This window comes from Corapipo altera, unplaced genomic scaffold (genome assembly GCF_003945725.1).
Source record: "Corapipo altera isolate COAL_440 unplaced genomic scaffold, ASM394572v1 304, whole genome shotgun sequence".
Classification (NCBI taxonomy): Eukaryota; Metazoa; Chordata; class Aves; order Passeriformes; family Pipridae; genus Corapipo; species Corapipo altera.
This window is the reverse complement of record NW_020885050.1, coordinates 278,201-295,129: the sequence shown is the minus strand read 5'-3', so window position 1 is coordinate 295,129 and position 16,929 is coordinate 278,201. Positions and strand designations below refer to the sequence as shown.

General features: G+C 44.0%; 1 protein-coding gene across 12 annotated transcripts in view; it reads right to left on the bottom strand.

The window, feature by feature from the left end:
- Positions 1-16,929, bottom strand: part of CAMTA1 (calmodulin binding transcription activator 1) — a 224,746-nt gene that overhangs the window by 3,574 nt on the left and 204,243 nt on the right. For 7 of the 12 annotated variants that reach the window (XM_027668691.1, XM_027668692.1, XM_027668693.1 and 4 more), the window contains 8 exons: positions 16,575-16,762; positions 15,965-16,211; positions 15,428-15,499; positions 14,433-14,453; positions 11,154-11,347; positions 10,889-10,963; positions 6,655-6,685; positions 3,591-3,772 (listed from right to left, as the gene is read on the bottom strand). In XM_027668691.1, the coding sequence (XP_027524492.1) occupies positions 3,591-3,772; positions 6,655-6,685; positions 10,889-10,963; positions 11,154-11,347; positions 14,433-14,453; positions 15,428-15,499; positions 15,965-16,211; positions 16,575-16,762 (1,010 nt within the window). The remainder of the gene's footprint in view (positions 1-3,590; positions 3,773-6,654; positions 6,686-10,888; positions 10,964-11,153; positions 11,348-14,432; positions 14,454-15,427; positions 15,500-15,964; positions 16,212-16,574; positions 16,763-16,929) is intronic. The other 5 variants (XM_027668694.1, XM_027668696.1, XM_027668697.1 and 2 more) reach the window with 5 other exon arrangements.

Below are 16,929 nucleotides of genomic sequence, written 5' to 3'. Positions count from 1 at the left end.
TGCTCCCCCAGGTGCCAAGCAGTGCTCTCATCCCCAAGCTGAGGAAGGGGCAAGGCAGCCACCAGCATCGGGGGTTCTCAATTCCTACTTGGACACTGCTATGCTGAGCCCAAATGCCTACTACAACTTCACAGAGATATCTTCTACAAGAAGATTTTGGGTCTACACAAACTGGTGTCTAAAAGACCCTGTTGATATCAAGGGAGTGGAGGCTTCAGCACTGCACAGAAGGCAGCAGCAAGCCTCTACTCAGGCTGACAACCTGACTTCTACCTGAGTTCACTGGGGTTCACCTGCTGTGTATGGCCAGATCACCTTTTCAGGAAACAGAGGAGGGCCGGTACAATGAACTGAAAATACTCACAAATTACAAACTACCCATCTTCAGTATATTTGGGTTTCTTTTCTTACAGCAGAAAAGCAGTCTCTCCCTTGAATTTATTGCTAATACTTCTATTGCTCTGCTGCTTAGCAGCAGGAGGCGTGCCAAGATCTGTGGTACTATGCTAGAAAACATGGTGTACCTCTTTGCACTGGACAATTTTTAAGGCTTAGATTAACTATGTTCAAGATATCATCAATTAATGCACGATTTGCAGTGCAACTTCCAAGTGTTTTCTGTTGCACTTCAGTACTGTAATGTAAAATTAACCTGTTATTATAAATCTCTCACTGAGAACATGCACATTAAATAAGCTGGTGGCTCTTTCACTGAGACATGCTATTCCTTACTTTGGCACTTCACATGCAAAGGCTACACTAACAAAGCACTTTTGCTGGAAGAATGCATGACATGCTTTGCTGCAAACTTCAACCTACAGCATGCAGTATCTGTACTGGTGCAGACCTATTGCATCTGTTTGCCTGGAACATACATGCCAACAGAAGGTAATTACTGCAGCAGTCAGCCTTAGCACAGGACCTTAAAGATCATCTAGTCCAAACCCCCCTGCCATGGGCAGGCACACCTTCCACTAGACCAGGTTGTTCAAGGCCTTATCCAACCTGACCTTGAACACTTCCAGGGATGGGTGTACACCTTGCACTTTGCTTTGTTGAACGTCATGAGGTTTTCATAGGCCCACCTCTCAAGCCTGTCAAGGTGCCTCTGGATGGCCCACCCCTTCCTTCCAGCCTGTGACTGCAGCACACACACAGCTCGGTGTTGTCAGTGAACTTGCTGAGGATGCCCTCAATCCCACTGTCAATGTCGCTGACAAAGCTGTTGAACAGGATCAGCCCCAGCACTGATCCCTGAGGGACCCCACTGTCTCCACATGGACAATGAGCCATTGACCACAACTCTGAGTGCAGCCACCCAGCCAGTTCTTTATTCACCAAGTGGTCCATTCATCAAATCCATGTCTCTTCAATTGAGAGACAAGGCTGTCACACATGACAATGTCCAATGCTTTGCATTTGTAACACTTTCCTTGGTCAAGTGTAATTTACATGGTTGCAGGTACAATGATAATTACTGCTTAAAAACACAAGCACATACTAGTACCAAATTTCCCTACAGTAATGGTTCAGACTCTCATATTTGCCATGGGTACATTACTGAAAGATGCTCTTTAGTATGCAGTGGTTTAAAACAAACCCTGCATTCCACAGCATTTATACACTTAAGCTTCAAGATGATGACCATCCCAAGATAGCACTTTTTTATTAACTAATCTCTGTGTTCTGTATATGTAATGGTGCATGTGTCACACTGCACATGGGAGTGCAGGTAGGTACTGTGAGTCCTCTACCGATTACGACACTGCCCAGTAGGTACAAAGACCTGCACTCTGCAGCTGCCAGTCTCTACTCCTCACTCCAGAGCTGGCACTGGGAGGCTAGGGAAGTTCTCCCTTCTCCTGACAGCTGGCACAGGGCAGCCCTGCTCACTGCAGACTCTGCAGCAGGCACAGCCAGAGGGAACTGAAGTACCTCCAAATGCTACCAAAAATGGAGCCAATCTATGGCCGGAGTGACACTGGAGAAGCACTGAGGTGCTGTTGTGAACACCTTGCTGCTTCCTCAAACCAGGCTAAACAGGAGGTGTCAGAACCACGCATCAAGGACCAAGATAATCCATTCACTTCCTCTGAAAGGCTTTGTCAAGAGAACCTAAAACTAATTGTCTTCAACCAATTAATTTTTTCTTGGATAGTCTGTACTGCAGCCTTTCCTGTGTCTTAGAAGTCCTTTCAGTCCTCACTGAACTCTTCTTCTCTGAGTTCCTTACTCATTGATACTTTGATTTGGTTACAACAATATAAAGTGTCAGTAGGGGGGCTGGTATTTCTTCTTCACTAAGGCTCAGTGTAATAAATTCTCTAAATTTTCAACTGCAGTTAAAAAATACAGCTTGACCAGGGAAGAATTTTGGACAAATAGAACCCTTGAGATTAGAAACCCTCTGAGTAAGTGCTGCCAGGAGAGATTTTATGTGAACAACATAGCATTGCTTTCAAGCTAGAAGGCAATCTTCTTTGGTTCATATTTTTCCACTCTTAAATTGAGGCAGAGGAAGAGGACTAAAGTGTAGCATTTGCAGTTACAAGCAATAATAAACTGCTCTAAGAAACAGAATACTACTGGGATTTACAGAATGGAACAGCAGAATGGATGTTCTTAGACAAGATGTTTCAATCCAGTTTGGCAGACTTGCAGTGAGACTTTTTTTTTTTTAAACAATAAAGAAAATGAGAGCACCGAGAGAAAGTGATAGCAGCAGGTCGGGTGCTGTCAGATGGTGTGCAAACCTCTCCAGGAGTCTACAAGCACCAGCACGCTAGCTCGGATCACTTCTGGGAGTGCCTCAAGCTGTCTGGGACTGGAGGTGAGGGCAGCTCAAGTGAGGCACAGCTGCAAGCAGAGTACCCCAGAATGGGAAACAGGCTCTAGCTGCTGCAGGTCTCCAAATAAGAAGCACCATCCTACACCAGCAGCTCTGAAACGATGCACAAAACTGCAAGGACCATAACTTTGGTTTTGCACTGATCAAGCCTTGAACACAAAACTCCTCAAAAATAACATTTTCTCTAGACCGTAAGTGCCTCTAAGGTACAAAGTCATTCCCTCAGCAAGTGCTGAAGAGCAGATGTAAGGAAAAAGCACGTGCAATAGAGATGACCACTGATAAGGTGTCTGAAATAACAGCTGTGGTGCTGACACACAGAAAAGGAAGAGAAGATGACTTCAAATATGAGCTTTGAACCCTGACTGTTGGGAGCTGTGTCCTGGTTCCCAGATCGCTCCAGCCAGACAAAGCTCCTGCCCTTGGCACTGTGGTACTTACTTGGACACCATGAAGGAGGTTGCATCGGTACGTGCTGAAGCAATGTAGAAAGCAACAGACCCAGCAAGTGGCAGCTTCTCTCCCCCTCCCCAGTCCTGTACGGGGTGTCAGCAAATGAACCAGGCCTACTTAGGAAAAGTCACAGCAAACGATGGCTTCATGGGTAAAGCGTAACACAAAGCTGCTTCATCAGACTTACTCCATAACGCCCAGCCAAGGAAATGCTGAATGAGTCTGAATGCTGAAGATCAGTATATAGGACGGTGGTGCAAGAGCCAGAGAAGGCTGGCTGGTGAGTTACCTGTTGCTCTGAGAGCTGAAATGGCCTGTGGGACATTTAAGAAAAGGGAGCTCTTGCCTTTTCCCAGATACCTCATTTAGGCAGCAAAACAAAAAAGACAGAAAGGCCCAATAAGAACGACACCCCAGAGTACATGGTCTGCAATTTAACACACACATTTGAGCTCCAAATACATTCAGCCCCTGCAAGAGGTAAATGAAAAAAGAAATTATTTTGAAAACTTTTGTTGCTGCTACACTGATGCACATCCCAATATGACATTTTCGCATATTGTCCTGAACTCAAACAAAAGGGACTTCCCAATCCCTCAGAATTTTCTCCCATTCTGAGTCTTACTAAGAGATGTAAGAACCCAGGTACCCCAAAGCAATGTCTCCCGCACAGCATGGATCAAACCCACACAAAAAATACAATTCCTAGATGCACAGGGGTAGCAAAATGTTTGTTGCTAAAATGCCAAAAAAGGGAAGAGTATGCAGAGAACAACAAAACATAGTAGATGTTGTTTATTCAGGTATGAAATGAAGCTGTACTTACCAGAGAACTGACTCCAGGTGTCAGCATGTGTTACATGCACACTCCCCCAAACTGGAGAGCAGCATTTAATCTAACCATGAGAATGTGGTGGGGGGTAAGGGGATCTATTTGTACATGAAAGATGCTGTGAGTGAATACAGTTTTTATTACTCATGATCACATGTAACAAGTGCACTTGTTTGGCCCCAGAGAGGCAGAAAGTGCTCGACTGGCCTAGTGATGTGAAAAGCCTTGCTCCATGTGATCAGCTCCAGATCCCCTCTGCCAAGGCTGTGGCAGAGAGGGTCACACTTCAAGCAGCCGTGCAATTTGTTCACCTCTATATGTGGACTAAGAGCAAAGCTCTCCTTTGCAGGGGGCTATAGCAGATGGTTTGACCAATGAGCAGGCAAACATTTGTGTAGTGGGGCACTGCAAGTAGCTGAAATCTCTCCCCTGAAGCATCTGTCCTTGAGATGAAAACTATTACTTAAAGGTAACAGCAATCAGATGGGTTTTTTTTTCCCCTAGAAGGTATTTTAATTTCTATTGCAGAAAGATATCAAGTTTTGTCTCACAAGAGTTGGCCAGTAAAATCTCCTGCCTCTCCCTCTGCTGATCCTGGTGTACTGTAACTCAAATAAATCCAGAAAAAATAATCAAATCAATTTGAAAAGGTTTTAAAACTGAAACACAGAAGCAAATGCTGCCATCATTTATCTGAATGACAGCTTGTGTACAGAATACATCCAATTCGTGTATTACAGACAGACACATTTGCAGGCATTCCCTTGGCACAGGGGGATGTGTCAGCCTGTGCACATCAGAAGGTCCAGGAATACTTGTCTTGTGGGTGTGCATGCCAGCAGCACACGCACACAGGTTGTTATCAGAATGCAAAGAATCATTTGCTGTAACAGATTTACTTTAGCAGAACAGCAGCCAATGCATTTTGTGATAGCTCACAGTTTACTTTTTCCAGACAAGCAGAGAACTCCCTCATTTCCCCACCAATTCCACATCACTGGCCATTCCAGGTAAAACCTTCAAATGCTACCAAACTTCCAGAGTCTGCTTCCTGACAATTTATCATATGTTACATACACAAAGCTTTAAAGTGCAACAACTGTTTCTCCTGCAATGCTGACAACCTGCCCGTCAGCTGCACCTACGCCATGCAGCCCCTGCAGAGCCTCAGGGCACCTCTGGGCCTTTTCTCCCATTTCCTCCAATTCTTACTTCATTTGTTGTTAGTAAAGAACCCAAATTTTAACTAGTAAAAAACTGAGGATATGCAACAAAAAATGGTAGCATAAACGTCATAGTTTGGAAACAAATGTTATTGACTGCTGCTTCTTTGTTGGGCTCAATAGAGTTAAACAAATAATGATGTCTCCAGCAGGCTTAAGCCCAATTCACACTCTCACTCTTGAGTCTTGAAAATGATCTCTGCAATTTAAAGTCAGCAAAACTCTGTGATGAACAATTTGGTTTTTTTTTCCTGAATGTTACATGGAAGCAGGAGTCCAGGCCATCCCTCCCTCTGCCTCCCCTCCCTTGCTGAAAACAGGAATAGTAAGCACACAAATTATGGTATTTCTGATGGCCGTTTTTGACAAAAACCCTGCTGCCCTAACAACCTCTAAAGGGAGATGGAACAGAGCAGCCTGCTGACAATCGAGGCATGTGCCTTGAGAGCCAGGCCATCCCCTGCTCGTACAGGGGCTGTGACCTGCCATGGGAATGCTCCCACCTATTCCCACCCTCCTGTCAGGGAGGGGAGCAAAGCAGCCGCTAACGTGACTAAGCACACAGGTGAGTGGACTCTTTCATGCTGAGAACCAGACGCCCAACAGAAGCTCTCTTGTCACTTAGTGTAACACAGTTACAGCATCTCCATTTCAAGTTTGTTTTCCTTCCCATTGGAGGAGTGGATTAATACATGAGAGAAGCAGCTGTCAAAAAGCTGGCCCAGTTGTCAAAAAGGCAACCAGATGTGTAACTTACCGAAGACCAACTTCTAGAAGATAAGCATTGGTGCTTAACCACCTTTGGCAGTAAAAAGCAACGTGAGGAGCTCTTCCACCTGGCTCAGACAGAAACAAATACTCATCTAGAGTAGGCTGCACCTGAACTGCAGCTTCCTACGCTCTAGCCTGAAGGCTGTCACAGTCCATGGCAACGGGCATCGGTACTCACTGAGTGTGTGTGAGTGCAGACCCTGTCAAGTTCCAACATCTACTAACAGCCATTTTGGATACTGAAAAAATATTCCACCGACAACGCCGTCTAAGCATGCCCATGATGAATATACATGTCCTTTTTCACAAATTCATGCATTGGTAACATCTACTGCAGAGCTCTGTCCTGTTACAAAAGCAGCAGTGTTAGTCATTGCAGTAGGGTTAGTTTGTACAGGATTCTTTTATATAATTAATGGAGGTGAAACTTAACTGGCATATCTCGGCTGCAGCCCCATGCAAGCAAGCAGAAAGCAAATATATTTAAAATGGAAGAGAGGAACTGGCTAGCAGGCAGCTACACTCACCCTTTTGTACAGCCTATGGTCCACCAGTGGGCTTCAGAGTGCAAAACAATACCAAAGAGCCATTAGACACACATGGCAACAACTGTACCTTACCCAGAGCTTCACTTCAGGGAGGAGGAGACAGCACTTCTGCTTGCCTGGAGAGAAAGAACCCTTCCCACTCCTGCCTATGGGACTCCTCTTTACCAGGGAAGAGCAGTCCTGTGTGTAGTTTTTTAGGGCAGAAAGTTATAAGCAAGTAGAATAAATGCAACACTGTCATCCCCATGGCATTTCTACCTGCATCCTGCCTCCCCTTGCAGCAATCATGTGTTTTCTATCTCATTCCAAATGCTACTCCATAGAAACCACTGCAGATCATAATCACAGCCAAGCAATGGTCTAGGTATCCCTCAGAAGAGTAAAAGTTTCCTACAAATCAGAAAAAGAACAGGAAATAGGAGGCTACCTTCCCAGTGAAAGATGTACCATACATGGATTTGGCCCGGCAAATTCAAACCCACTTCAGAGCTCCCAGATTTCCTTGCAGGTCTAGATGTGTCATATCTGGGGATCACTAAATAGGTGGAGTCTTCCCAAAACCACTAAATACACAAAGCCCTGGTTCTGCCTCACACAGGGCAGTGTGCCTGGAGGCAGATCAGCTCACAGGACATGTAAGGCTGGAAGTTAGTCAAGTGCCAGCTGACAGGTTCAGACATCATGGGAGGATGGGTAAAGCTCTCCTGGGAGGCCAGGAAGTTTCTCTTTCTCAACAAAACAACACTTCTGTGACAAGTCATGTTGCTACCATGTTATGGCTGATGCATGTTTTTCACCAGATTTTTGAAAATATGACAATAGATGGATAAATATGGGGATTTTTGTTCAAAGTTAAAGGGAGAAAATATATGTCTGACGGTCAGAATGACTGCTGCTGATGAATGACCCCTCTTGCCTCTGTGACACCTGAGAATAATCAGCTACCAGACCATCAGTGTCTTCTCTAAGAACATATTCAACCAAAACTGACACTTCTTTTCTGATTTTCATCAACATCTATGCATCCACTACTGAGAGCTCCAATAACGCAGAACCTCTCTCATTAACTCTCTCAAACACCTGAAATATCTTCTGGTCAGGCAACAAATGTCGAGTTCAGGAGACAGATCCTCAAGGTGATTGGAATCACGCTTGTGTTATTTGAGCCTTTGTGCCAAAAAGTTACTAAGCAAAATAGAACAAGGTGATCATTTAAGATGTTCTGAATGTGAGCGGAGAACAAGTTCTCAGAATTGGTTTAAAGGAGACTTTGATCAATTTTAACAGGAAAAAAATCTACCAACCAGATGGTTGCCAGGGAAACTCCTGAGTAAATCTCACCTAAAGGCTACAGAATAAGCTCTTGAGAGTAATTTTTTGGCCTACCAACAGAATCTGCTCATGGACAAAAACCTAGGTTAAACCGTTCCATTTTCTTTTTAAGGCTGAATTTCTGAACTTTAAGAATTTACTGCCTTCTCACTTAGCTCACTATCCTTACAACAGATCACAAATGGCATTTACAGCCTCTTCCCTCAGCTCTATCAACGGACAGAAATCTGCTACAAGATCCTATTTCTTTGATATTCCTGTGCATGCTCTCTTCTCTCACTCCCTCAGATTTTTCAAAATTATCTGTCTTGTACTGACAAGGCACTGCTGTTTAACAAATGGCTCTATAGTGCCATTTTTATGCTACAGAGCATTAACTAACACTAGATACTAGTTGTTATGGCTCACCCCTGGATGTTCAGGAGCTTGGATGGTCAAGGTGTTTCTTTCTGGAGATCGGGCCTTTCTTAATTTCTTATTTATAGCAGCAGTGTGCTAACTTTGGGGAAAAAAGTATTACACTTTTCCTTTACAGTTGTTTACACAAGCAAAAGACTTCCATTTGTCTTCAAAATCCTGGGTGGTAATAAATCTCTAAGAACCCAATTTTGTGTGGTGTTTGTCACCGACTGCAAACAGCAGAGGGAGCAGATCCCTGTGTGGTTCCAGTAGCCAAAGGAACCCAAGGAGAGATACTAAAGCAGTGTGACCCCAGGATCACAGAGGTAGTCCAAGTGTATAGAGCATGAAGTGCTTTGGAAAATATCTTGCTTTGCAACTGCTTGCTAGAGCTTTTTTGGCAAGCAGAAGGAAGATGGGAACAAGGCCCAAACCTGTCATATTTCTAAACAGTTCTATAAATCTGGTAAATTTAAGTATTTTTCAAGCAGATTCTGAATGCTTGTCATTTCTGAATGTTTTGTCATTTTGGTACGTCTTGCTTTTACTTTTAGCATTTGCCAATGCCAGAATGCTCCTGTTTCAACTTTGTGGCAATTACTAGTATTAGTTACAATAACACAGTTGCTTGGAGAAAGTATGTGATTGCTTGGAGAAAATACGTGATCACAAATGTGTGATCATTTCTACTTTAGAAGGAAAGGCAAGGGTGTTTTGAAACACAGCTAACATCTTCAGTGGAAATAAGTCACTTTTTCCTTTTGTTGCATCCTAGCCATGAACCGCGGACGAATTCCCAAGTAACCACAACCACTAACAAAGTGCCTCTGGACATGGACAGGACTGCACTGTTGCAGAAACTCAAGCACTGTGCACTGTGACATAAGCCAGGGAGAGTCTAAGGACAATGAATCCCCCCTGCTCCTGAATTCCTGTCTGTAACTACTCAAGAGCTAAACTCATCCTGCAGAGATGCTCAGCAGCAGCGACCACGCTGCTAGAGAGAACAGACTGACCCCAGGCAAAGGGAGGGGTCTTGCCTCCAAAATTCAGTGGTGCACATGAGCAGGGTCTCACTCTACAAAGGCAACAGGAACACTGAGAAAGAGAAAGGCAATGAGCTGAAGTCAAGAACTGCTGGAATCATGGGCAATTTAAACCTGGGAGAGTCTGCGTTACTCAACAGTTGGAGTCAATTGAGCCCAGCTGAAGTCCATGGTACATCCTGGATGCTGGTGGGAACGCCTGGGATATTCTCTGGCCCTGTGTGTGAGTTGGCTGCATGGATGGAAATTTGGCACATAGCTTCCCCAAGGACTGCCTGGATCTCAAGCAGATCTGAGAGGATACAGAAGTTCTGAGCCTCCGTCTGCTTCAGCAGGACATGCTGCACAACAAACACATCTTTTGGTCTCTTCCATATGCCCTGCCAAAAACAAGAAGCCACTTGTGCTTCCTCATCAATAACTGTGGCTGTTTCAAGCGCATTTGGAAATGGCTTGAGAACTACAAAACCCTCTTTCTTGTCCACATGTTTCTTCCCATAAGATGTCCTTCAACATCATGAGCCACACTGACCTCCTGCAAACTGCAGCTCTAAAATCCTGCAATAAGGACCAAGTTTGTTTCTCTCTGAGAGCTCTCCTTATTCAAATGACACTGGGCTGAACTAAACATGCTTCAAAATGCATCAGGTCTGACCAACTCCTGAGTGGATGAAATGCATGGGTAGTGAGAATGGAGGGAGCAGGGTCAGAAACTTTGGAATTCCCCTTTGTCTAGGCAAAGTTCTGGTTTGCAACCTGATAACATAGGGGATCCTTTCAGCTAAAAACCAAACCAAACACCCCGCTCGTAGCAGAGTACTGGTATGGCAGGGCTGGCTGCCACAGGGAGCACTCTAGCAAGCCTGCACATGTTCCCACGCTGGCAGGAGATGGTTCATCTTCATGTCTGTGTCTGTACTCTCGGCTCACTGCAGTATGTGTGGAGTGGCTGACGTGAACTAACTTGTCTGCTGCTCTGCTGGCACATTCCACCTATCCACATCAAAAACAATGTACACTTGAGGAGAGCCAACCAGATGATCCTGTGACCAAACTAAAGGCATTTCCAGTACGCATCAAATATTGTCACATTTTGCACTTTCCCACATACCACGAACGCTTTGTGTAGCACTTACAAGCTGCTGCTATGATTTAACAAGCTTTTTTTTAGACTTCCTCAAGTCCAGCTTTTGAAGTCACACAACCTGGGGGCTGCTGTACCATATCAGCAAGGGAGCTGAACACAATTCTCTTCCAGCAACAGTCCTAAGTTAGAGTTTCATTTTTAACAATGTATCTTGGAAGCAGCTCAGCTTTGTTCTTTGCTTAGAAGATCTGTAGCAAGCTGATTCTATTATACTTTACATTGCACTCATTGTGGACACACTTGAACATTGTCACATTGGAAGGGCAGATACCAAAAGACAGTGTCATACCTGTGGCGGCAGCGTCGTAAAAACCGCATAATCTTGCGAGCAGCTTGATCCTGCTTCTTGGTAAGCAGACTGCTTCTAAACACAAAAAACCCCAACACTGAAGTGCAGGCAAAACTGGAGAGAATACTACTAAATGCAAGAATAATTATCCTATGAATCACAGTCCTTTTCCCACTAGCCTTTATCTGCAAATAACAGCACAGCCCTGAAGAGTGTAAAAACAACATATAAAGATTCCGATAGCATCTACCATCCCAGGACTCACCTGAGTTTCTGTTGCACAATGGTGGCTGCCCGACGGTTTTGCTTCCTCTTCCCACATTCTTTGTAGCTGCGATAGTACTGCTGGATCAGCATCGCAGCTCGTCGGCTCTGCTGGAATTTCTTCTGCTCATAATAACTTCGGAATTTGCTCTGGATAAGAATGGCAGCTTGCGTCATCTTCTTATAAAGTGCATACTACAACAGAAACAAAGAGAAGCTGAGGCATTCCAGTTAAGATGCAGGTTCCTGCACTGAAAGACTCTTGAGCCGCTAAGACATGATATGAAGCAAATGAGTATTCATTGACTGGGAACTGTACGAGAAAATGGTGACAGCAACCTGGAACAACTGAAAGACTGGGGCAGAACTTCATTTGCATCAAGAAAGCAATCACCTGTTTTGCTGCTGCTGAAATAGTCTGATGAGATTCATACACTCATAGAATAGTTTGGGTTGGAAGGAACCTTTAAAGGTCATCTAGTCCAACTCCCCAATGTGAACAGCGACATCTTCAAGTAGATCAGGTTGCTCAGAGCCCCATCCAGCCTGACCTTGAACGTTTCCAGGGAGGGGGCATCTACATCTCTGGGTAACCTGTGCCAGTAATTCACTGCCCTCATCCTAAAAACTTTCTTCCTTGTATTTAGTCTGATCTACCCTCTTTCAGTTTAAAACCATTATCACTTGTCCTATTGCAACAGGCCCTACTAAAAAGTCTGTTTCCATCTTTTTTAAAAGGCCCCTTTAAGTATATAAAGGCCACAGTGAGGTCTCCCTGGAGCCTTCTCTTCTCCAGGCTGACCAGCCCCAACTCTCTCAGCTTATCTCTAGAGCAGAGGGGCTCCAGCTCTCTGAGGTGTCATTTAATACCTTGCTAGCAGAGGCTTTACATGTCCATGCTAATGACCAGATCCAAGTGTACTTATGAACAACTTTGGAACAAGTGGAGCTGAGCTGTGTTTGAAATGTAGCAGGTCTGTATTAGAGCATTGATGGCACTCAGGGGAATTGCTTTTCCCTTGCATACAGGAATGGCACTGCAGAGCATGGGATGCTCGGTTCTAGGCGGCCCTTGTTGTAAAAACTCATAACAGCAGCAGCAAAAGATGCCCAATTAAGTGTCTGCAAGGATAAAGCAGTTTGAGTGACTATTCCAAAATGCTAACAAATTAACTAAGACCAAAATATATTTTTTTGTTTCTTCATTTTAAAATATCTTTTAAACAAATTGCTTTTGTAAGAACCAAATTTGCTGTTTATAAGTGTATTCCACGTTTCTAGGACAATTCACTTTTCAACAGTTCATTTTCTCTTTCTCTGCAACAGCACAATACTGCAAAAGTTTTGATTGCTCGTATATCCATTTAAATCCAAGCATTTCAAATGGAGTAATTCTAACTTAAAAAAACCCAAACAACCCAAACAAACCCACAACAGCTAATTACAGCAAGTCTAATACTGAGCCTAAGTCACAGGCAAAACTAAATCTCATTAGAAATCCGTAACAAGCATCCACTGAACTCACAAATTTGCATGAGCAGTCACAGACATCCCAAATTCCACCTAGCACTGTAATATTTCTAGGTCTGTGAGTCCAAATAAAGCAGGCACAAACTCTTAAAAAGAAAATCTTCTTTATTCTACATCCTCTTCCTTTCACAGCATGCAAGGAGATGACGGCTGAACAGAAACCATATGCATTCATGCATATTTTTAAGTCCTTTTTAAGATGGAGATGTAGAATAATGTATACAAGTTGCACTCATACCACTGAACTAACACTATAAGAGGCTTTCAGTGTTTGCTGATCTTATCTGATAAGTTTTAATACTTTCAAAATGTATGTGTCTGTTGTTCCTGGATATTTTATCAGCTTTGACTTCTGCTCACAGAAATAGCAGCTACTGTCCTGTACAGGATAATGTCTTAACACATCTCAATATTTTCCTATCTATTGGGACAAAAACCCCCAAAAGCAAACAAACAACCCTCCCCACACCACTCCAAAGCAAAAAAAAACCCCCTCCAATATCATCACAGGCCACCATTTACCAAATTTCACTTTTTGGAATTGAAGCAGTCATAAGGAACAGTTATATTTTGTCATTATTAATTTCTATTTTTTTTTTCCCCTTTCTTTTCTTTTTAACATTTTTAATGAAATGGATCAGATTGTGGTTTTAAATTTGCTGTTTTAAAGAAGTCCACTCATGGGCTGGTCATGGTTTTCCTTCAGATTTTTAGCCCAGATGGGACTTCTGTGGCTGAGTTACAAACCCCTGAACAGAAGGGTTCAAACACAAACCTGTGATGTGAACTGTGACTGTTCCAATCTAGTCACGAGCCTGTGCTGATCTCTGCTGTGCAGTAACAAAGCAGAGGAATAAGGCATGTGAAAGAGAAATCAGCAGTCACTGGATAGACCAGACCCCAGTATGTTTGCATTCGGCTTTAAGACCAGCTTAGCTGATTAGCTACCCCCTCTCCTCCTCTTGTTCCCTATGGTGGGAAGAGGATCAGTGGAGATCTGTGAAGGGGTAAGCCTCAGTAAGTCCAGTGTCCCAGAGAGTTCAACTCATTTGTGCTGACAAAACAGCCTGATACAAAACTGTGGGGCAGGAGGAAGCTGTGGATGGAATATTACTTCAAGGACACATGCTCTCCAGGAGAAGCATGCCTTGCCTCCAGGCAGCCCTGAGAAAAGCTCAGTTGATTCTAGAATCTGATGAGAGCAAGATGTTGCACAGCTGGGAAACTCATCTTTACAGCAGAAAATTATTGACTGGGAACTACTTAAGACTGGTATCAACAGCTGTGCCTCCAGCATGAGTAGCTACATACTGAGATGTTGGTCTAAGGAATTCAGGACACAGGTATTTCAAAGATGAATGGTCAACATACTTCAGCAGGTAAGCAGAACACAGAGGACAGGTTGCACGGGTGGGTTAAATGTTCTCTGCTCCCCGAATGCCAAGGCAAAGGTCACCAAGTGATGCTGATCAGAAGCAGCAAAGGAAAGCCTGTCCTCAGGAAACTGGCTGCAAACCCCTCCCTGACCTCAGCCCATCACTGCTCATGGGAGTCGATACGCTGTGGCACGGAAGTCCCTACACATCTCTTACAAGGTCTGGTTTGTCAGTGACTTCTCAACCACAGGCATTTATTAGTGGATACTATTAAAACATTTCTCCAAATGCCAGGTTCTCCTGGTTTATACTCAATGTGAAAGTTAGTGACCCACGGGGAATTGTTTCCAAAATACTGTTTGTATTTGTATTACCTTCAAGGCTATCCAAGTAAGCTTGGGGAGAAACAGAAAAATACATAGTTAATGTTAGTTCTGCAAATAAAGTATGAAAAAAACAAAACAAAAAAACCCAAACAATCTTCTTTCAAAAAGAAGTGATTCCAGGATCCAAGACAAAGCAGTTTGTCAAGCAGTTTTTGAAAGGAATTAAGCTTTCCTATTACAGGAAACATCACTCCAGAATGAAAGCCATGTGATGGGTTGGATGTGAATTATGTTTCAGTCACCTAACACTAAAAAGACTTCCCAGAGAAATACTTTTATGAGGTTGTAAAAGAGCACAGGTATCTTGCCTCTTACTTTATGTAACATGCTGCCAAGCATCAAACAGATGGTGTCTGGCAGGGTAAAGGGCAAAGCGGGATGTGGGCACTTGTCCCCACAAACAACAACTAAAAAAACCCAAATCAACAAAAAACCCAACCAAAAACCAAAAAGGAAAAGCATCTTCTTTTTCTGGGGTTGAGAACTCAGCCCAAAAACATGTCTCCAACTAGTGTGTGGAGAACAGTGTCAATCCTGGAAAAACTTGCATTTAGCTATGACATGTGATTTCCCATAGTTTAAAAGTTTAGTATGTGCAAAATAAAACAACCTATTCTTCATCTTTGCCTTTATCAAAGGCAAAACCAACTTCAATTTCACAATGAAATTTGGCAAGCAACTAGTCAGAGAACAGTCTCCTCAGGCTGTAGCATGCATAAAGCCCAGTAGGGAATAATACATCACTGCCCTCCATCTCATAGCAAAAATGCAGGCACTACCACAAACAAAATAATTTCAAGGATTCCCTCCAAAATTAAGATGCAGAACATAAATTTTCTTCCCTTTTCAAGTTTGCCTGAGCAGGGGATTTCACTATTGCATGCTGAAAAGCATACCAGAGGAACAGTGGGATCATTTCCATTACAAAGGGCTGCGTTCATGGCACTTACATGTGTTTCATAAAATTTCACTTCCTTGATTACCTGTTTGTACTTTCGGTAGCAACGCTGAATAACAGCAGCAGCCACCTCTTGCTGTTCCCGGAGAGGACGACCCTGTGTGGAGAAGGAAAGGAGCAGTAAGCACTCAGAGCACATCAAAACCCAGGACAGACTACGTGGCTCTCAGCTGCCTGCAGGGCAAACCTCTCCTATGAGTGCTACCTGGTCTGACTCAGGCCTAGGCATTTCCTGCAAATGTCTCTACTGTCAACTCATGTAAGGAACAAACCCTCAAAATGCATCTTTACACCAAACAGGTGATTACCCAGAACCTCTGGGGTACATTTTGAGGATATGCTTTGTGAGCCCTGCTCCGGCACAGCGGGTGTGCCATGGCATGGTATGCTCTCCCCAGGACGGTATTTGCTGAGCAAACAAGCAAATGCCAGAAGCATTGAAGAGGTTATGACAGAAACGGTATTTTTGTCCCAGGAATGGGTATTACCCACACTTTGCTTTGTAACAAATATTACTCTCTCACACCTAACAAGGAAGACACTGGACATTTGGGCCACATACCTTGTATTTCCTGAACACTGTCTGGACGAGTTTGGCAGCTTCATAGAGTTCTCTCTGCTCATGATCAGACAGAGTTAACTGTGCAAACTCATTTTCTACCTTCTCGCTGGTGGACGCACTCAGAAATTCGGACCAGTCTGCTGCCGAGGGAAGGCTGGGTTTCTCAAAAGCTATTTCACTGATTGGTGAGCCTGCAGGGCTCAAGCTGGTGTTCGAAGAAGGGGTCAGGGGTTCACTATACAGACTTCTGAAATACCAATCACAGTGGGAATTACTGGCTTACAAAGCATCCGGGCTGGTATCACAGACAAGGACAACAACATTTCTGAGTTCAAGACAGAAGTTTATGCTCCCCTCCCTCTCTCCAAGCACCACCCCACACCCCTGAGCCTGCCTGTATTACACTGCACTGCACAGACGTGGCACTGGAGTGAACCCCTCATTCCATGAATTTGTAGCTGTGTTGTCTGAGCACAAGAGTGTGACTGGACTTGGAAGACCAGCACTGAGTCTCAGTGAGAACTGGCATCTGCAGGCTGAAGAGTCAGTACACACTGCTCAGCATTCACAGCATGCCAAAACCCAGAGCAACCTCACAGCTCTCACTGACCTGATCTGTGCAGCACTCGGCAAATGATCGACATCAGCAAGGTAACTGGCCAGCCAGCTCATGGTGGTGCTCATGGCAGCACTGTCTGTTCTCTCCACCAGCAGTGATTCCATTGGCACAAAATTCTCCCGCTTGATCCTGTCAGGCGTAGCTTCAATAATGTGCTCTGCAAGTGTCATCATGTTCACCTGTCAAGGGGGAAAGGAGAGTAAACTTTTGCTGCCTGGTAGAAGGTGCCTTGTGCTTCCATGTTACAGCCCAGCTTTAGACAGAATGCCCCATCTTCCCCAAACCTGTGGAAGCTGGAGTCTACAGTCTGTCTCAGCACTGAGGAGAAATTCATTAACCAGTGCTC